This window comes from Carex rostrata, chromosome 1 (assembly GCF_964058835.1).
Source record: "Carex rostrata chromosome 1, lpCarRost1.2, whole genome shotgun sequence".
Taxonomy (NCBI): Eukaryota; Viridiplantae; Streptophyta; class Magnoliopsida; order Poales; family Cyperaceae; genus Carex; species Carex rostrata.
Window position 1 is genome coordinate 15,715,958 of NC_135918.1, and position 22,864 is coordinate 15,738,821.

The 22,864-nt window shown below is 32.5% G+C and overlaps 2 protein-coding genes across 3 annotated transcripts; one reads left to right on the forward strand and one right to left on the reverse strand.

Annotated features, from left to right (window-relative positions):
- Positions 1 to 364: 364 nt before the first annotated feature.
- On the reverse strand, positions 365 to 2,025 carry LOC144560755 (chalcone synthase-like). The gene is made up of 3 exons (XM_078310005.1): positions 1,771 to 2,025; positions 976 to 1,668; positions 365 to 861 (listed from the first exon to the last, which is right to left on the reverse strand). Exons 1-3 carry the CDS (start codon positions 1,946 to 1,948, stop codon positions 548 to 550), a joined length of 1,185 nt encoding a protein of 394 aa, XP_078166131.1. The 5' UTR covers positions 1,949 to 2,025; the 3' UTR covers positions 365 to 547.
- A 15,281-nt stretch (positions 2,026 to 17,306) lies between these two features.
- LOC144560690 (cysteine-rich receptor-like protein kinase 10) lies at positions 17,307 to 21,465 on the forward strand. 2 transcript variants are annotated; one of them, XM_078309946.1, is made up of 8 exons: positions 17,600 to 17,752; positions 18,081 to 18,267; positions 18,959 to 19,063; positions 19,152 to 19,330; positions 19,476 to 19,686; positions 20,084 to 20,324; positions 20,524 to 20,674; positions 20,997 to 21,465. In XM_078309946.1, the coding sequence occupies exons 1-8, from the start codon at positions 17,741 to 17,743 to the stop codon at positions 21,303 to 21,305; spliced, it is 1,395 nt and encodes a 464-aa protein (XP_078166072.1). In that variant the 5' UTR covers positions 17,600 to 17,740; the 3' UTR covers positions 21,306 to 21,465. The 2 variants fall into 2 exon arrangements, with proteins under 2 accessions (XP_078166064.1, XP_078166072.1); XM_078309938.1 differs by having other exon boundaries at positions 17,307 to 18,267.
- The last annotated feature ends 1,399 nt before the right edge of the window (positions 21,466 to 22,864 follow it).

The following is a 22,864-nucleotide window of genomic DNA, read 5'->3' on the forward strand; positions in this document are numbered from 1 at the left end:
TAGATAATTTGGCGTCTTTTCATTTGTCTTTTTTTGAAAACTTGGTAGTGGCTGTCTTTTCATTTGTCGATCATATTTTACAACACAGAGATAATTTTACCCTTTATTAAATCGATTTGTCGAAATTGAAGGCTCAGTTTTTAACGACATTAGAACGGATCATAAGGCCTCCTTGTCTATTGGATTTGATCTTGGGCTTGGGCTTCGGCCCAAACAATTTAATAACACCTCGTTGGAATTTCGGCTTGGGCTTGGATCCTCTGCTCTAAGCTCGAAGATTTGGGTTCGTTTTGAATTTTGAATTTGACTGCTCGATTCAATTTCGGTATGAAAATAGATGCATGAACTATGCGCCTCAAACGTGAATAGAATTAATTATATAAAAATTTCATATAAATATGATTTTCAATTTTACAGTACTAACATTTTTGTTTAAATTATATAAAAATTTGTGTATACTTATAAAAAAAATTTGAAAATAAATGAGGTCAACATAACGAATAAACTAATTAATTTTCATAATATATGTATCCAGGGCAGTTTTCTCTCAGTGTGACGGGGCTTCAATGGGAATGCTACGCAAAACGACAGTCTCGACAGTGAGGCCTGGCCCGAAGCCGAAGAGCACTCCCCAGTCAAGGCCCTCTCCGGTGGTGGCCTTGCCTTCCTTCACCGACTGCTTCCTCATCTCGTCCAGTATGAACAAAACACAGGCACTTGACATGTTGCCGTACTCGCTCAGCACGTGCCTTGTTGCACGCATCTTCTCCTTTTGCAGTTGGAGCTTGAGCTCTACTTGGTCTAAGATCGCTGGGCCTCCCGGGTGTGCGATCCAAAAGATCGAGTTCCAGTCATTGATGCCTGCATGCACCATACATATATTAGCCTTGTATACATATGTATATCTTCTTTGGCACTGTTTATTATATGTTTTAGTGACAAATATAATTATGAGATAATATATTTTTCGCTTACCGATAGGAGTAAAAGCGTCAACGAGACTTTTCTCGATGTTTGTCGAGATAAGCCGTGGCACGTCCTTGAGTAGGTGGAAGGTGAGACCGACTTCACGGAGGTGGCCATCAATGGCTCCCTCTGAGTTGGGTAGGATGGTTTGTCCGGCTGAGACCATCTGGAACCAAGGCCGCTCAATCACGGGGTCAGGGTCGGCACCTACAATCAAAGCAGCTGCACCGTCCCCGAAAAGTGATTGCCCAACCATGGAGTCAAGGTGGGTATCTGAGGGCCCACGGAAGGTAACGGCGGTGATTTCCGAACAAATTACCAAAACTCTAGCACCACGGTTATTCTCAGCCAGATCCTTTGCCATGCGGAGCACAGTACCACCGGCGAAGCAACCCTGTTGGTACATCATAAAGCGGTTGACGGAGGGACGAAGCCCAAGGAGCTTGGTGACTTGGTAATCAGCACCGGGCATGTCGACACCACTGGTGGTGCAAAAGATCAAGTGGGTGATTTTGGATTTTGGTTGGCCCCACTCCTTGATGGCCTTGACTGCTGCCTCCTTACCGAGCCTCGGTACCTCCACGACAACCATGTCCTGACGTGCGTCAAGTGATGGCTCCATGTAAGCAGTTATGTTTGGGTTTTCGGCTAAGAGCTCCTCAGTCAGGTGCATGTACCTCTTCTTGATCATCGACTTATCGCCTAAAATATAAAATAAGATTGTCATTAGAAACTAAAACTAAAATAATCAGCAAGATATATACATCTTCATATACATAAACTTAATTATTTTGTACAACTTACACATTCGCTTGAACTTCTCTTTAAGTTCCGTCATATGCTCGCTGTTTGTGATGCGGAAGTAGTAGTCAGGGTAGTCAGCCTGGTACACGCAATTTTTTGGTGTAGCTGTACCAATTGCCAAAATTGAAGCCGGGCCTTGCGCACGTTGTGCTTGCCTGATCTCCTCTACTTTAGCCATAGCTGAACTCCTTGTTAATTAATTAAGCTTGAAGAAAGATTAAAAGAAGAGAGCAATTAAAGAGTTGAAAGGTTTGTGTTATGATTTGTGATGGAGAAGAGAGAATTTATATAGGATAGAAAAGAAGGGAAGGTGGATGATAGATGGATATATAGTATGATTATTTTGAAGAGACTGGTGGGATGTTCAAACTTAGACTTGTTAGGTACCAGAAAAATATTTTATTGTTAAATTAATATCTTATGATAGAAAAAGGTGAAGAGAATCAGAGTAGGGGGTGTCAACGATTACGCGCGGTAAGCATCGGATAGAAGGATTTTCATACTGTATCCGTTATAAGTTATTTTTATTCATATGTTATTGTTGTTCGCTAATAATTATTTAATTTGTATTTTATTTTATCTGTTGTAATTATTGGATAACGAAATGGTAGTGAATAAATAATGGGTAATATTAATATAATAATGTTTTTATTATTTATTGAATAAAATATTATAACATATATATTTATTTCACACATGTATAGCACTTTATTGAAAAAAAACTGATTATGTACATTAAGCGCAAGTAAACAAACTAAAATACTATTTTCAATGTTTATCAATATATATATATATATATATAGAGTAGAACTAGGGTGCTCTTAAGCTTACCAAAGTTTTGGTGAGCTTAACTCTAAAACTCATCAAATCGATTTCAAATGACGAATCCGAACCGTTGAAATCCACCTACCTTACGTGTGATGTATCTACGTGTGAAATTTTTAAGCATTCAAATTAATTTAGTATAAAGTCAAGCGTTCAAAAAATGAATGCACTAAAATTAATTTATTAACCTTCTAATTTTGACCGCTTGACTTTATACTAAATTAATTCGAATGTTTAAAAATTTCACATGTAAATGCATCACATGTAAAATAGGCGGGTTTCAACGGTTCGGATTCGTCATTTGAAATCAATTTGATGAATTTTAGAGTTAAGCTCACCAAAACTTTGGTGAGCTTAAGAGCACCCTAGTTCTACTCATATATATATATATATATATATAGAGAGAGAGAGAGAGAGGTTGGCTAAGATCAAAGTGGTAGTTCCTGAGCTTTGGTGCTACCAATTTATTTTTAAATTTTTAAATTTCAAAACGTCGATCCGAACCGTTCAAGTTGTTCTCCATATTAAATTGTGCTTGGAGACCAAATTTTACATTTTTTTGAATTTTTTTACTATTTATTAATATATATATATATATTTATAATTATCCGATCAGATAACAGGTACGAAATAGACTTTACGCATTCTCTTACATACCTATTTAGATAACGAAAAAAAATTACTCGTATCCATTTTATCAGATACTGCACTAGATAAACGGATAAAAGAGTGCTATTGACACCCCTAAATGAGAGGCACAAGTTTAGCCCCTGTACGTTGCCACAACTTCCCATTTACAGAAAATATTTTTTTACCAAAACCTACTAATTTACTGTCTCAATTTCCATATAAGCTCAACTTTTTATAGATATATTGGAAAAAAGTGTTACTATAGATTCTACGAAGATATCATATTATTCTGGATTTTTTTTCATTCTGAATGTAATTATAAATAAAAGAATTAATTAATTATCAAATGATTTGTTGATTGACTTGAACAGAGAGGAGAGAGAGAGAGAGAGAGAGAACACCTACCCAGTTCCCAGTCCATCAAAGGCTATTCCCCATGTGGTAAATTATTTGATGTCATGTTATTAATTAGTTGTTATCGGTCTCAGTAGGACGACTGTGCAGGTTGTTAGGAACTAACAGTAATGTGCATGTAAATTCCATGGATTCTCTTGAATTAGTCAAAATAATTTAGCTAAACTTGATTAAATTCCATGTAAATTTCATGTGAAAACTATATATTAATTATCACGTGAAAAATGCACCCCAGAGATAGAGAGTTCATTTCGTATATGAGGTAACATAATATTTGTGTTTAGATCTGGACCATCCGATTAGAATTTGAATCAATTCGATCTGAAGCGGAATATACAAAGCTTGTTTAATGATTTGTGTAGATTCTAATCAGACGTTCCAGATCTAAACAAAAATACATTGTATACGTGTTTATATGAATTCGGACATAAATGGAATGACACGCATCATGACTTGTCACGTTGTGGATTATTTTTTATTAATAATTTTTACTGCCAACAAAATTATGTTTAATTTTTACCTCGCGAAAAGTTATTAATAATTACTACCTCGCGAAATTTTTTACTGCTAACATAATTATTAATAATTTTTACCTCTCGAAAAGTGTCTCATTCTAGTTAATACTTATATATCTAAAATTTATTAATAATTTTTTTTACTGCCAACATAATTATTTTAAATTATATATATATATCATATCAAATAATTTGAAGAATCAGTGTTAATACTAATATATTATAAATGACAACAAAAATAAAAATAGTGTTACTCTAGAACGTAGATTTTTACAAAGTAAATTATTTTATATTTTCTTTTAAAACATATATATACATGTTATCTACCTCATATGCTATTTTCTGATTAATACAATATTGAAATGCAGATTTGAGTCTTCATGAGAGACTGTTTCATTTATAATTGGAGAAGCACAAACGAAAGCAAAATCGAAGAATATCAACAACAACGAAAATCAGGAAAGCAATAGTGAACACGACAATGAAAACAAAGTATTGATTTAAGACATTTTCGTATTCAATTCTAATGTATTCAATTCTAATTTATTGTTATGTTGTTATAGGGCGCAGAAAGTTGCACGGCGTCAGGTTAGCTAACAGTGAGGATTTTACTTTGGGTGAGTGGAAATCCCAGCTAGGTTCAGTGCTCTGGTTCTTCAAAACAAACATGAGCAGGTCACTGAACTCAGGGGAAGGCATCCACTGGGTATTTCTTTCTGCATTTCTTCTAGTTCACCCCTTGTGACAATCTACATTCATGATCAGTTGTCGGAGGTTTTATTATTTTCGATTGTGACGACGTTTAACTCCCGACGGGCGCAAGCCCCCACCGTTAATTACATCAGAAAGACCTTTCGAGTCAGATTGAACAGCTCATGCATTTCAGAATTTGTACCTATGGGTTGTGAATTGAATAATTGGGGCTAAAAAGGCTCATGTATGATTATTTTGGTCATGTGGTTGGTTCTCATTTGACTTTGGATTTCTTTTTGGTCAGTTATCATGATGTGTGCATGAAAATATGGATTTTATATTTTTAAATATGAGAATATTCATGAGAAATATCATTTATGTATTTATAATTTGAAAGAAAACATTTAAATATCATTTTTATATTTTTATTTATAAAAATATGTCAAGAGAGGGGCATTTTAGTCATTTTAGATTATGGCTGGGACCTGGATATGTTCAATTATTATTTAGAATTGTAGAGAATTGAATTTGGGTTCATTTAGAACTGATTTGAGTTGATTTGGACTTAGTATGAGAAAGTTATGAACCAAAAGGACCTATTTGTAAAGATTTTTATATTCCATGGACTGATTGGTAATTTCTGAAGGACCTGGGTGCGCAATTTGAGGCTTTGATGAGGTTTGTAATGAAGTATGGACTGCCAGGGACCTTTTTATGAAGATTTTTATCATATCAGGAATCTGTCTACAAACAAACAAGGACTTCGATACATATTTTAAATTGTCAGAAGTACTTTATGTGCGAAACAGAAGTGAAGAACCATTGGATCAGTGTTTGGGCTTTAAGATCCGGATATAGTGTTTCAAGATGCGTTCTAGGCTTTGAGATATGAGTTCAGGAGTTAACTCTAGGCTTTAAACATGATATTGGGCTTATAGGCCTTGAATATTAATTAGAATAACATTGGGCTTTGGCGTCGGAATTTTAATCATGGGCTTATATCAAAACTCGTGCGAAATGGCCCGAATGGTTTTATGACATGTGGGGTCCGACTGTCGGGATCCTCTGGTTATGGATTTAAACTCCGGCCTTCAGATCCAGTGTGGCGTTTGGTGATGCGCGCTTTTATTCAAATTTTCATCTGGCGCCTTCGTCATGCGGCCCTGATTCACATTAAAACTCGTGCACGTCTGATGGCTTCAATTACAAACTGGAGACTCCATTCCCGATTAGGGTTCATAGCTTCGGTGACGTCTCCGGCCACGGCAGGCTTTGAGGAGGTGCAGTCTACATCGTCACATCTCTAGGAATATTTTGACACTAGTGTCGGCTGTCGACGGTCATCAAGGCGGAGGTTCTCGGCATTGATTTGGTGTGTCAGTACCGATAGCATAGCATCTCGGTTTTCATTGAATTCATCATGATCTTCCCTGTCGGATTGGTCATTGGGTAGCGTTTGGGTTTCATAGAATGAATGGAAGCATTAATTTAGAAATTCAATTGAGTATGAGACATAATTTTGGATTTGGGATTTCGGTTTGGTACCGACCTTGGTATCTGTCATCGGTATTGGAGCTTTAAATCAAAATTAAGTATTGATGTAAGCTTAAAGAGGTCTTACATAGCATATTTAGATATATCAAACTGATTAGACATGATTTGAATGCATGATTTAGATTTGATGGCAAGGTTATATATGTACCTATATTTCAAGAACTTTTATTTATTTGTGAATTATTTCAAGATTTTATTTTGGCATATATACAAATCAGGTTTGGACAAATTTTATATCCATTTTCATTGGCAGAGAGTGTAGTTCGTGAATATATATTTTTATTTTACATTTCAATACTATTAGACCCTTGAAAAAGCCGATGCAATTTTCAGTAGTATTTTTATTTTCTGGACAGCATATACACATTTATTATTTTCTAAATTCTGAACTTTGGAAAATCATATGAAATTGAAATGAAATTAGAAAAATATGAAATTTGTGAGGATTCTGTATGTTTTTGAATTGTCTATCTGACTGTGAAGTCCATTTTTCACTTTTGTCCTTTTAATTATCAGAATTGTCCATTTTGTCAGAACAACACATTTCACTGTTTTTTTGTGCATTGCATAGTACCAGTTGGATTATTCATGTGATTTGCTACTGAGCCTATGCTTGGTATGGTACCAGGGACTGGCACAAGGTTTTCTTTTTTGAGTTAGAATGTGTATAATATATCAAAATTCACAATTTCACATGTAGAATATTACCATGAATTTTCATGTATTTCTCCTGATCTATTTTAAAGAGCTTTCATGTGTTCTTGGTATTTTTTTAAGCGTTAAAATATTGCTATTTTATTTTAGCAACATTTTAGGGTACAACAGTTCTCCAAATTTAATTTCAATTTTATTTTAGTTAGAAGCCTCTATTTTACTCTCTCTAATAACTTTTTCTCTAATAACTTTCTCTCTAATAAGCACTATTATGTTTAATTGATTTTCTCTAATATCTAAATATTATATGATGTTTTTAAACTCAGTAGTGATTTATTTTTTTAAATTAATTTGGAATATAATTTTTTCAAACTCACATACAATTTATTTTTCTCACTTAATATTTATAGTAGTTTACATAGTTATTAATTAGGCAGCGAAAAGCGTGTAGAAAAATAAAATGTGCATGAAGATGGAAAATAAATGTGTGATTCTTCATTGTACATGTGTGGCAATTAATTGTATTTGTGTGACGATTAATTTTCTTTTGCTTAATTCGCTAAAGATAACATTATCTTACATGAATTGTACATGAAAGAAATGCATATTTCTATGCATGCTATCATAAAGAGCAAGGACAAAATGTATAATTAAAAGCATCCCCATCAATTCTTCAATATTGAATTTTTCCTATCTTAATTTAAAATTCTCTCATATTTCACATGTATGATTTGATTATGTTAATTCAAACTTAAAAAAAAATCAATTTAAAACTGACATTTCAGAAATTTCAAAAATACCTATTGTATCCCTTCCCTTTATTATTTTTCCTTTGGTCCTATGTAACTCATGTATATATAAGAACTATTGTTGGTTGTGACATCAAAGAAATCCAATTTTAAATAATATTTCTTTTTGCTCATGATTGGCCTTGTTCTATATTAACAAATTAAATCTAACAATATTGCATATATTGAAGTTAGTTAAAATTACAGAGTTGGAAAGGCAGAATTTTTTCTCTAGGTAGTAGAATTACTCTACTAAATTCAGTTCTATCTGCAGTTCTCCTTTATGCTCTTTCCATTTATCACATTCCAAAAACAGTGCTGCTCAGGTTACACAAAGCAAGAAGACAATTTTTGTGGCAAGGGTACAGTGTCCACCAACATAAGTATGGTTTGATTAACTGAGAACAAATATGGGGACTTGGGGGTACTAGATTTAGAACTCATGAATATTTCTTTACTGGGAAAAATGGAGATGGAGGTTCAAAGACCCCTGCTGTCAGGGACTTTAGAAACATGACATATATCTCAAATACTATGCTTCTCAAACCCTCCCATCCTTCTCCCCTTTCTGGCTTGCTGTACAGGATACCAATCTATATATGATAGGAATATTAAATATCAACCTGGAGTCCAAAGTATGGTCAAATTTTGTATAGATATTTGGATAGGAGACTGTTCGTTATCTATCAGTTACCATTATTTTTTGCCCTCTGCAATAATCCAAATATTTCATTACCTGAGGAGATTCAATCAAAGGTCGCGGCAAGGAGTTAGTTTTGTCATAACTCTGACAGGGGTAGTAAAACATGAATGGCAAGAAGTACTGTAAATCCTAGATACCTTCATCTCTGATAACAATCAAGCTCACATAACTTGGCTCTTCGACTCAAAAGGGAAGTATACTGTTAAATCATTGTATCAATTCTTTAGTTTGGGGTCTGTCAGGAACTCCATACTATGGAGTGGTGGACCTTGAAAGTTCCTCCAAAAATTAAACTGTTCTTGTGGTTGCTTAGCAAAAATAAAACCTTGAGCAAAGATAATTTAGCTACCAAAGGATGAACAGGAAATCTTAGATGTCATTTTTGTAGGGACAATGAAATAATAGACCATCTCTTCTTCAAGTGCCCCAAAGCTAGACAAGTTTTATTTTGGTTAGGCAATACCTCTCATTTCTTACCTGATTAGGACACTTTTCAAGATGTACTAGATTGTAGGTTTGCTTTACCAACTAGCTCTAAACAACATTTCTTGATTATGCTTAGTGCCTTTACCTGGACAATTTGGAACTTGAGAAACAATGTTTGTTTAAACATGCTGTCATTGATAATGTTAGATCTTTGGTTACTCATATTGTGCATTTGGTTTCTTATTGGTCAGGTGATTTGGATGCCACTATTTCCCATGGAGAATATCCCCCTGCATGCAAGAATGGAACCAAGCCACAGAAGTACGTCAGATTATAGACTTGGACAGTGAAAATGAATCTGCACATTAAGGAATAGTTCTATGTACTTTTGTTTTGTGTGTGCCCTGCGTGGCCTGACTTTAGTATATCTAACATAACAAAAGTTTATAAGTTTGCTGGTTGGTATGCGCCATGTGTGGCCTAACTATGATTTCTGTTTTGGTGTTTTGTTTCATGTGGTTTCGACCTCTTTAGTTGGTCGTTTTTGAACTTGGTATGATGTAACTTAAACTGGTTTCTATATGAAACGGGCTTCTAACCCTTATTTCCAAAAAAAAAAAATATATTGAAGTTAGTTATTTCTAGGTTACAACAAAAAAATAGTCATAATGAAAGTAAGTTATTTCTAACAATGTACGAAAATTCACCAAAAATCTGACAAATAGAAGCTCTGGATTATTTGTCGATCTTCTTTATTAATCCATATAGATAATTTTACCCTTTATTAAATCGACAGAAATCCTCAAATTTACGATTAGAATTTTACTGGATTTGAACTTGGGCTTGGGCCTGGGCTTGGGCTTGGGCCCAAACAATTTAATATCACCTCGTTTGAATTTCAGTTTAGCGGCTTGACATGTTGCCGTATGAACAAAACACAGGCGCTTGACATGTTGCCGTACTCGCTCAGCACGTGCCTTGTCGCACACATCTTCTCCTTCTGCAGCTGGAGCTTCAGCTCTACTTGGTTGTCTGAAAAATAACGATTTTCAATAAATCTAAAAAAATAATAAAAATTTTCAAAAAATATAAAATTTGGTCTCCAAACACATTAATATGGAGAACAAGATAAACGGTTTGGATTAGTTATTTGGACATATTAAAATTTGGTCTCCAAACACATTAATAAGTACTGAATGTGTTATTTCTGGCATAGTTGTTGTTGGAGTTGCAAATTTTGTAGATTTCATCTGATGCAGATGACAGATTTAAGCAGAGATTTGTGAAGAAGAGAACAAAAAGGTAGGGACTAATGTTCTGCATTGCTCAGCTTTTGGTCAAGGAATTATGCACTTGTGGAGCAAAACTGTGCCCCAAATTCTTTTGCAACACTCCCAAATCCTTCGACTGCGATTGCAAAAATTCAAAATTGATCCGATTAAAGTACTAAAACAATATACTTTTGCTCTAGAGGCAAGAGAATGTGTGAAAATTGAGCCGATTATTTTGAGTTAGTATCTATTTTATCGATTTTCTATATATAATTCGTCCAAATGAGTCAACTCGAGAAATATCGGATTGCCTCCGGCCGATACTGTTCCGGCTTGGCCGAGTTGACTCAGACTCGGCTGATTTGCCAAACCATGCCGGGTGTAGAGTTCGAGCAAGAGATGAGAGGTGAGAGGTGAGAGAAGCATCAGATCCATCCTCCTGGGCTACATTAATGTGCTTCTTAATGAACAAGAGTTTGGAACTGCTTAATTAACGGGCCTATCAAAAAATCGTTGAACTCTCAGCCCAATTGCATTGATATAATTTGTCTGTTTAATTAGCAAGCTTAATTAACATTCAAATAAAGAATTTATTTCACGTTTAAAGTGTTAAATAAGAATGTCTTAAGAAACCTCGGTTGTAGTTTCGAATAAGGATAGCTTCTATAATTAAAATCGATTAATATATATATTGTACTTCTTTAATTTAAAGGCCATATAAAAAAATAAACAATTTCAACACTATTCCTTTCTACTTTCTTTAATATATTATATTTAAATTCCCCGTCATATTAATTTCCAATTGCAAATTTTCTGATATATCTTTCTACTTTTCTATTCTATATTCGACATATGACATGGTATTGTTGGCGAAAATTTCCAAGACATCATATCTATACATATTTACTATCAATTGTAAAATCATAGATTAGTCTGATAGAAATTATAAAATCATAATGTGTTTTGTGGAAGTGTAAATACTGATTTTCAGTGGTTTTTCTCAGAAGTGATGATGAAGATCTTAGACGTTTTCTTTTAATAAAATAAGTGAACAGAGAGTTTTTCTCAGGATGAAATGCGTCCAAATAAGAAAATAATGATTTTAATAACTCTGGGGCAACCTTTGAAACTAGTATATCTTATAAATAGCAATCTGAATTTTTTTCATCAAAAATTCATATATATATATATTTGTTTTTTTGAAATTGCTTGGTAGTGGCTACTAAGTTAAAAAATTCATATATCTTTTCATTAACTATATAATAAAATTGGTGCATAATAATAATTTATAGGTCACATAATAAATAAATAAAACTAACATAGTCATTAAATTAGGAATAACTCAAATTTAATTTAAGTTGTTCCCAGAAGTTTCCTCGTCCTTTGCTGAAGATATACTTGCAATGTGTCAATAGTCAACACTACCGCCACAATTATTGAATTTGACTATAAGAATATGTATGTGAGTATCCACAAGGTCAGAGATGCTTAACAACGTCGGTATCCTCGTATCCTCGTGGAGACTTTCTTCAGTAATAGTGATACTCTTTAAAATAATAATTTTTGTCGGTTTACTCTAGACAATAGTTATTTTTTGTAAGTTCATTATGTCAAATGTGATTGACTTTCTCAGATCATAATCAAATTATATTTAAATTACATATATTTTAATTATTAAGTTATCTGGAGGAGGGTTCGAATTTCTCGTTTCATTCATGTCTCCATCATGTCTCATAAGGGTGTCAATGGGTACGATACGGGTCGGGTGGAGACATTTTCATACCCATACCCATTAAAATTGACCTTACCCATACCCTACCCATATCCATTAAAAATTGATCTTACCCTACCCTACCCTTACCCGTTAATATTATCGGGTAACGAAACGGTAGCGGGTGAATAATGGATAATACTAGTATAATAATTAGTTTTATTATATTTTACAAATTAAACATCAAAAACTCATTCATTTTAACACATATATAATTGCATTTCTAATAAAAAATCAAATAAATGTGCAATCAATTCCAACTAAATTATTTTTTATAAAGAATAAAAATTCAAAAACACGAATATACATTTAAGTTGGTTGGAAATTGAATTAAATATACATTTAAGTGAGTTGAAAATTGAATTGAATATATATTTGGATTTTATAATTACCCTATAGGGTAACGGGTACGAAATTGTCATTACCCATACCCTTACCCATTTATTTAACGAAAAAAAATTCTTACCCATACCCATACCCAATAAGCTAATGAAAAAAAAATCTTACCCATACCCGCCTTATCGAATACGATACGGGTCGGGTAAACGGCTAAAAAGGTACCATTGACACCCCTAATGTCTCACATTTATATTTTTTTTATGGAAATTTTTAATATTTTTTAAATAGATACAAATCACTGTTTTTGAAAATATAAACATCACAACTGATAATGATAGATATCACAAAGGAGTTTGTAAATTGGTATGAGATTACATAGAGCAACAACAATTGCGAAATTATTGTTACTAAATTTGTTTCATCTGTACTTTTTGTTTCTTATAGTTGTATTTTATTTTATTTCTAAACATTTTAATTTTATGTTTCCAATTTGTTTACAAAAACTTTTGTAAGCACTTACTGACACGCTTGATGTGTACGTTAATAGAATCTGGAAAATTTTCATGATGTAGACTCGATCGGCAGTCGGCAGTCGGAAGAATTTCAAATTCATCACAGGTGCCTTCAATGTTATGACAAGACAGATCGAGATGCTGACTGCACAACACTACTAGAACCATTGACAATCGAACCCACATGCAATTATCACAAAAAAATTACAAGGACCATTGGGAAAAAAACACGGCAATAGTGTACTAGTTGGGGTCTTAATGGTATCCTTTTATTCGTTTATCTAACTTGTACTGTATTTATATTCATTGTTTATTAATATATAATTTTTTTTTATAATTATCAGATTGGGTAACGGATACGGAATAGGCTTTACTCGTACCATTACCTATTTAGATAACGAAAAAAAATCTTTACACGTACCCATACCCGATAAGTTTACAAGTGTAGGTTACTTTAGTACATAGTTGTTTTTTTAAATGACCGTGTGTGTATGGTTGAACTAATTTTTGCATGAACGTCTCCTCCCTTTACAGATTGGTAAGTTGGATTTTACCGCTTGTGTGTATGATATGTCATGTATGGTTAACGTTTTTGTGGTAGTGTTATTATTCAAATAAAACATAAAAATATTGATATTTGTATAAGTAAATAATAATTTTCTAAATTTTAGGAATATATAATTCATGTTATGACTTATGACAAGCAGCCCTGTTAATTTTTTATCCATAAACAATTAAACATACATAAATTAATTAATAGCATAACATGCATTTATAAATTAAAGTCTCAAATTGAACCTAATACACAGATTTATACAAATTGAATCATACATATTGCAGACAAATTTTGAACTGTTTCAATTGATCATGTTAACGAATCTTATATAGTTTTTGTGAGAAATTCATGTTTGAAGATTTGTACAAAACATATACTGTTTCTAAACAAATAACCGTGTATGGAGGCCTCTAAGCGTACACGGTTCATTAATAACAAACAGTGTACAAATATAGGTTACTTACATGGTTGTTTTCTTAAATGATGACCATGTATGCTTGGTTCAGCTAATTTTCACACGAGCGCCTCTTCTCTTAATACATTGGTAAGTTGGATTTTTATCACATCTGTGTATGATATGTTATGTATGGTTAACGTTTTTGTAGTAGTGTTATAATTCAAATAAAACATAAAAATATTGAAATTTGTATAAGTAAATAATAAGTTCCTAAATTTTAGAAAATATATAATTAATGTTATGACCCATGACAAGCATCCTGTTAATTTCCTATCCATAAACAATTAAACATACAAAAATTAATTAATATGATAACATGCTTTTATCAATTAAAGTCTCATATTGAAAACCAATACACATATTTATACAAATTGAATCATACATATTACATACAAAATTTGAATTGGTTTAGTTGAGAGTGTGAACGAATCTTATATGGTTTTTGTGTGAAATTTGTGTTTAGATATTTTGATAAATCATATACGGTTTCTAAATAATTAAATGTATGTATGGAGGCCTGTAAGCGTACACGGTTCATTTATAACAAACCGTGTACAAATATAGGTTACTTTAATACAGGGTCCTCACTACTCCATTAGAGGAATGTTGACGCGAAGATAATTGGGAGACTGGAAATGGAAGATGACCATATCAAGTTACGCATAAAAGTATTAATATTTTATTTTATAAATATTAATATCTTATTTTTCAAGTATTTGTACCTTTGAAGTTTAACACAGGAAATGAGTGCGGGGATTGGTAAAGGGAGCATATACCGAATTTTTTATTAATATCCAAATTTTATATTAAATTTAAAAAAATATCCGAATCGGTTGTTGTTTTCGAAATCTACCCATTCCGGAAAATTTTTTTCCGGAATTAAACTCTAAATCCGGAAAAAAATTTTCCGGAAACTCGGTTCTAACTCTGAAAAAAAAATTTCCGGATTTAGGATTTTTTTTTTTTTTTTGCTAAATCCGGAAAAAAAATTTCCGAAATTTTTTTTTTCAGTTTTTATTTATAATTTATTTATTTTTTGTATTGAAGTATTAGAAATATTTAATATATTTTTTAAAAAATAGATGGAATACTATATAATTTGATTTATTCGAAAGACTGCTACAAATAATCCGGATCAACATTTTTCATGTCGGATTTTTTACGGCCATAAAAAAAATAATATAATATAATATATGTATATGTATATGTATATATAATATAATATATGTATATGTATATATAATATAATATATGTATATGTATATGTATAGATAATATAATATATGTATATGTATATGTATATATAATATAATATATGTATATATATGTATATATAATATAATATATATGAAAATGAAGATATAAAATATGAGGTATGATGAGGTATAAAAAATATGAGGTATTGGAACCCTTGGTTAGTGCCTCAAAAATTCAGTTTAAGTTTTCGTTTCAACGGTAGGCATTCAACGATCGGTATTTTCAAAGTTTTCAAAGTCCAAACAGATCGTTGAATGCCTACCGTTGAAACGAAAACTTAAACTGAATTTTTGAGGCACTAACCGAGGGTTCCAATACCTCATATTTTTTATACCTCATCATACCTCATATTTTATATCTTCATTTTCATATATATTATATTATATAGAGGTGGGCTACGGTGAGTTGCGAAGTAAAACGCGTTTCTACTTCACGCTGTATTTTTATTTTGAAAGTCCAAACGACCGATCCGAACCGTTAGATGTTTAATCCATATTGAAATGTGCTTGGAGACCAAATTTTACATTTTTTGGAATTTTTTTACTATTTATTAAGAATTTTTGAAAATTGCTGTTTTGCTTTGAACAGTAGAAAACAGTAAAATTTTCTGGACCATCAGATCAGCGACTTTCAAAATTGCTTAATAAATAGTAAAAAAATTCCAAAAAATGTAAAATTTGGTCTCCAAGCACATTTCAATATGGAGAACAAGATGAACGGTTCGGATCGACGTTTTGAACTTAAAAATCGCAAAATATGAGCGTGAAGTAAAATAGTCGCTTTACTTCGCAACTCACCGTAGCCCATCTCATATTATATATACATATATATACATATATTATATTATATATACATATACATATATTATATTATATATACATATACATATATTATATTATATATACATATACATATACATATATTATATTATATTATTTTTTTTTACGACCGTAAAAAATCCGGCATGAAAAATGTTGATCCGGATTATTTGTAGCATTCTTTCGAATAAATCAAATTATATAGTATTCCATCTATTTTTTAAAAAATATATTAAATATTTGTAATACTTCAATACAAAAAATAAATAAATTATAAATAAAAACTGAAAAAAAAAATTTCGGAAAAAAAAATTTCCTAAAAAAAAAAATTCCTAAATCCGGAAAATTTTTTTCTGGATTTAGCAAAAAAAAAAAAAAAAAAATCCTAAATCCGGAAAATTTTTTTCCGGAGTTAGAACCGAGTTTCCGTAAATTTTTTTTCCGGATTTAGAGTTTAATTCCGGAAATTTTTTTTTCCGGAATGGGTAGATTTCGAAAACAACAACCGATTCGGATATTTTTTTAAATTTAATATAAAATTTGGATATTAATAAAAAATTCGGGAGCATATAACTAGTGGGGACCTTAGTACATCATTAGAGATAAGTTGATGCAAGAACATCATTATATAATTAGTAGAGATTATATATAGCAGATCATTATATAATTTGTGGGGACCATTAATTATACAAAATTAAATTTAATGTACTTTTGTTATTCTTGACCACTTGATATTACATAAAATGAATTTGAAAAATCAGAAACTTTTATATGGACACATTTCTCAAGCAAAGTGTCAAAGTTCATATTTAAAATAATTCGGCCAGGTTTAAAGTTCGTAATTCAGATTTATGTGGATATGATTTGGAAAAATTCGATATTTTATTATTCAAATAAATTAAAAAAATAAGTTCGTAAATTTTAGGAATATATGAGTTAAATACTCAAATATTATAATTGGTTTGTATAATCCGTCAAATTGCAGAATTATATGTTTGAAAAAAATAATTTGGATAATACGTACGAATATGATTCAACAATGTTAACAGCATCAACAATTTAAATAAAAACAGAAAGTTGTGATATTTTGTAGCATAAAAAAATTTGTGGTATTAAAACCTCTTGATGTACATATATATCATCCAACACCAAGTTTTTTTTTTTTTTTCTAAATGCTGACAGTGGCTGTCAGCATCCAACACCAAATGTTTTTTTTTTTTTTTATAAAATGCTGACAGTGGCTGTCAGCATCCAACACCAAGTCTTTTTTTTTTTCGAAATGCTGACAGTGGCTGTCAGCATCCAACACAAAGTCTTTTGTTTTTCTAAATGCTGACAGTGGCTGTAACATATCATCCAGATGTAGCATAGTTTTGCTCCTCGAGTTTATCATAATTGTGTTCCTTCACCAAAAACAGAGTAATGCACAACATTATTCCCTACCTTTTTGCTCTCTTCCTCTCTAATCTCTGCTTACATCTATCATCTGCAGCTGTCTTAAATGAACTCTACTACAATTGCGGTCAGACCGGCAACTACACCATAAATAGCACATACAGTTCCAACCTCGAGAAACTCTCCTCATCCTTTTCCACAGAAGCAGTAGCAGAACAGGGTTACTATGAAAATACAATTGGTGCAGCACCGGACCAGATCTATGGTCTTGTCCTTTGTCGTGGCGACGCCAATTCTTCTATTTGTGGCGACTGCCTTAAGCAATCCTTTGAAGGTGTAATGAATCTATCTATATGCCCAAACAGCAAAGAGGCCAATATATATTATGACTTATGCCTCGTCAGGTACTCCAACCAACGGTTACTCAACTCTACTGTTAGTAATTCGAACAAAATCATATTTTCCAGCGACCAAAATGTGACAGACAGTAGATTTAGTGGATGGGATCCATCAAATAATACTGTAAAAAACTACTTCAATACTGTGGTGAATACATTACTTAGCAGTGCCTCAGATCAAGCAGCTTATAACTCCAAAAAGCATTTTGGGACCGGAGTGATAAACATAACAGGATCCTTGCCGGTGATCTATGGCATGTCTCAGTGCATGCCTGATATTTCAAATAATGCATGCAATGCTTGTTTAGAAGACCTTATTAATCTGATGCTAAAGTTCTTTGACGGACGGCAAGGTGGAAGAATTTTAGGAGTGAGATGTTACCTGAGGTATGAAATATACACCTTCTTTTATGGAAATCCAGATCAACATGTCTCAGGGACAGTAATACCGAGTCCTCCAGCATCTGGTAACCAGCCAACTCAGCCACCTCCAATGAATTCTCCAACTAGCACCAGTAAAGGTAAGTATTCAACACCTTACATGGCCTCTTTTATCTTCCAATTTTTAAAAAAGAAAAGCTGGAATATCTTTTATACTTGTTTATTTTACAAAACAGCAACAAACCCAGATCTCTTAATCTTTATTTGTCAGGTAATTAGGTTGGATAAGGATTGAAATTGAGTTGATATAAACAAGAAAATATGACATCAAGGACCAGAAACCTGAAATGACAGTATTAATTTGATGTTACAGTACTTGTCCTGACCTGTTCTTTATCTGAACACTACCAGTATCTATTTTAGAGTTATTAGTTAATCCAAATCATTTTAAGTGCAAACAATAAAACTTGCATAAATAAAAAAAATCACCTACATACCTGAATATTACATAACCAAATCTGACTGACCCCTGGTACTCTGGAATTGTAAGATCTTAACAGACTCTGAACTCAATATAATCCAAGTTCTACCGAGCTGTAACTGAAAATTACACAGAAATAAAACAAAACTGATATGCAATACAAATTAACCCAAATCCAAAGTCGGCCAAACTATATAGCTGAAAGTGAACTTACCGAATCCCACTTGACGAACAATTGCCACCTAATTACAATCAGTTTCTTATGAATGTTGAATCTTTTTCTTTAGTCCACATCTTTGCAAAAATGCAAAAATAAACTATTAACTATATTTATATGTGTTGACCTTCAGGAGGAAAAAGCAGACACCTTATTATCATCATCAGTGTTTCTGTGGCATTGCTTGTTATTGGCAGCTTCATCGTCTTTTTGTTGATCAGAAAACTGAGACATGCAGGTTTAGTTCTTAATTTATACAGTACTTGTCAACAAGTTCATTTGCATGAAAACTTAGCTAACACTTTATATCTTCTTTAATTATATAGAAACCAATATTACTCAAGAAGAAAGAATGCTCGCAACTAACAATGAAATACTTAATCAATGGAACAGCAAAAGAAGTTCAGATTTTCCACTCTTTGATTTCAGTCAAATAGCTAATGCGACAGGTAACTTTTCATTGGACAATAAACTCGGTGAAGGTGGATTCGGACCCGTCTATAAGGTAGTTCCTATTTCCATCCATCTTAATACTGCAATTTTCTTTTTCCCTTTCTTATTTATTTTAATTATAATTAAAAGAACCAACAAATTCGAAAAATGCATAAAAATGTACCTGAGATAGCTGTGATTCCAAGTTCTTCTTTTAGGGGCTGCTACAAGATGGACTTGAGATAGCTGTGAAGAGGCTTTCTTCAAATTCAGGTCAAGGTCTAGATGAATTTAAAAACGAAATCCAACTTATCGCAAAGTTGCAACATAGAAATTTAGTCCGGCTGGTCGGGTGGTGCATCAAAGAAGATGAGAAAATATTGGTTTATGAGTATATGGCAAACAAGAGCTTAGACTGTTTCATTTTTGGTATGTCTCTGGAAACCTATTTTGGAAGGGTTTTATTAATCCTTTTATCCATTTTTTCCCGTGTTTCCATAAATTAGAGTACTAGTTCCATCTTATAAAACTCATTTCTTTAGAGTACTAGTACTTACTGAGTCATCTGTAATAAAACAATGGGGTTGTAGTTAATAGTATTCTGAATTTGGAGGCTTCTAAGTTCACAAAGTTTCTGGCTCTTCAATTCTAAGAATTTATTTACCCATAAGTTCCATTACATAAAAAGTAATCTTTTCAAAAATTGCCTCCTTTTAGTTTGAAATAAAAAATAACAATTCAAAACCAAGGAACATTTTGGTTGTTGGAATGTAATAGCGAAGATAATCCAACTCCTTTTACTATATTACTATATGTTGTATCACAGATAAGACATCAACAGGAGCACTTATAAATTGGGAAAGGCGTTTTGAGATAATTGAAGGCATTGCTCAAGGACTCCTATATCTCCACCAACACTCGAGGCTAAGAATTGTTCATAGAGATTTGAAAGCGAGCAACATTCTCTTAGACTCTGAAATGAACCCAAAGATATCTGATTTTGGATTAGCCAGAATATTTGGTCCGAAAGAGCTCCAAGCAAATACAAATAGGGTGGTTGGAACATAGTAAGTATGATGCTACGTGTCAACTAATATATATCCAATTTAATTAGTGTGTACATAAAGGGCATAATTCAACAAAAAAACACACTAATTTAAAATAAAGCTGTGTCTATGAATAAGATAAAGTTACTACAAGAAAATATATATGATAATCTGAGGATTTATATCATCATATTATGTTGTTTTTTCGTTGTTTTATCAGCGGTTACATGGCTCCAGAATATGCATCTGAGGGTCGTTACTCAATCAAATCAGATGTATTTAGTTTTGGTGTGCTGCTTCTGGAGATTGTAAGTGGCAAAAGAAATATGGGTTTCCACCAATACGAAGACTTTCTCAACCTTCTTGGATTTGTAAGGAGACATATACTAAGAGCATTCTCTGAAATTGATTAGCAATTAGTTATTATATTATAAACAAAATAGTACACCAATGAAGAAAATATAAAATCTTAATTGCTTTCTAATTAACACCACATCATTGATCTCTCCTTCTTCTTTTTTCTCTGACCCCTATATATGTACTTAATTTAATTTCTGGAACATAACAGAATTCCTGTTAAATCTCGGTTTGTTTTTCGTTTTAAAGGACATTATATTTTCATTTGAGTACCTACAAGACTAGATATAAAGTTTGTAGCATTTTTTTCCCTAGTATAAAATTTTTCTTTTACAGGCATGGGATAGATGGAAAGGTGGGAAATTTTCTGAACTAATTTGTCCAACATTAACCGAAGTGTCCCAAAGACAGATTGAGAGATGCATCCATGTGGCATTATTGTGCGTACAAGAAAAGCCAGTTGATCGACCAATCATGTCAGATGTGATCATCTTTCTTACTACCGAAAGTATAATTTTACCGGAGCCAAAGCAGCCGGCTTACTTCAATGTAAGAGTAACAGAGGAAGCAGTGGAATCATCTGATTTCGATGGCTCATCATGCTCTATAAATTATGTGACCTTGACCAACCCACAAGAGAGATAATTTTACTAGAGGTGATTAATTAGTTGTTGCTATTAATGGATGTACTATGGATTGTTATTATGAGATAAATCTCAAATTGAATTTCATTTGTACAATACATGTACCACATAACACATGCTATTTGAGTGTTTATACCTCAACTATTCATTGTTCACTACAAGAATTTGCAGCAAGAACGAGGTAAAAAATTTGCCTTTCCGCAATAGTAAGTCCTCGCAGATAGCTATCAATGAGGATACATTCTAACCCTTGTCAACCTTAACTATATGCGAGGATACATTCTTGCTCTTGTCGACCTTGCATTTAACTCCGCCGCGATTGATAATTATTTGCGAAGGGCTCTTGTTATGAACTTTGTGAGGTTAAACGGATATTATACGTAAGGTTTGTTTCCTCCGGCAAAGTGTTTTCTCGTACGTGCAGTTTCGAGTATTGCCGGGATGTTGGATTTTGTGTTGTACTTCTACCATGAAAAAGTGCACACAAATTGTCTGATCATTATCGTGGATCGATTTTCTGCTGGACTTTTACCATGGAAAAGTTATGGAAATGCACTTCTACTATGGAAAAGTCCACAGGAATAGTCTACCATGGTTGAAACATCAAACTACCGTAAATTGTTCCTTGACAACGTGAAGAAAATTGAGGGATCCAATATCAAGAGGATCGAACGATGTTATTTTTTTAACTCAAGAGTATTATTGAACGATGTTAATTTAGGCAACTATGATGGCAGGGGCGGACTTATGTATAGGTCAGGGAGTGCTAAGTCACTCTATAATTTTAAAATTCTTAATTATATATATTAAACTTTAATTAAACTTTCGAGTTTTTTTAACTTCTATATATTCTAGCACCCCTCATAGAATAACAGGTGATTGTTAGTACACTACAACAAAGTAGACACTTTTTGCGAGAGTCGTCCGTCACAAAAAGTACCGTCGCAAAAAGAAAAAACTGAACAATAAGAGTAGTCTGTCGCAAAAAGTCATTTTTTTATCCTCGCGAAAAGTGTCTCATTCTTGTTGTGGTAGTCTAGTGGTTTGAGTTCAAGTTGTTATATGTGAGGTCATGGGTTCAATTCCCACTAGTCACAGTTTTTTTTTTCTGTTTCACATATTACATTTTATAAATTAGCCCCCTATTTAAATTTTCTAGTTCCGCCTCTGTATGATGGTGATGGAAGGAAACAATCTGGTGCTGAAATTCTGGTTATTATTAATATAATATTTATGTAATCTTGTATTAAAACTCAGGAGGGACCGAGAAATGCATTAGTCTAGCGAGAGTTCCTTGAAACCATTAAAATTGTAAGATTTGAAAATGATAATGACCGTTATTAAATCACATATATTCAGTGTTAATAATTTTATTGTTAGGTACGTATTTCAAAAATAAAAAATTAACCCTACGAAAAAAAGAGAGGAGGTTCTAAATGTCTCCATAATATATCCGCGTTATAATATAATAATTTAAATTTTAAAACTTATATGTAAAAATAAAATCATTAGATGTATTCTATATTATTTTCTCAACACGTACACAAAATTTTTATCACT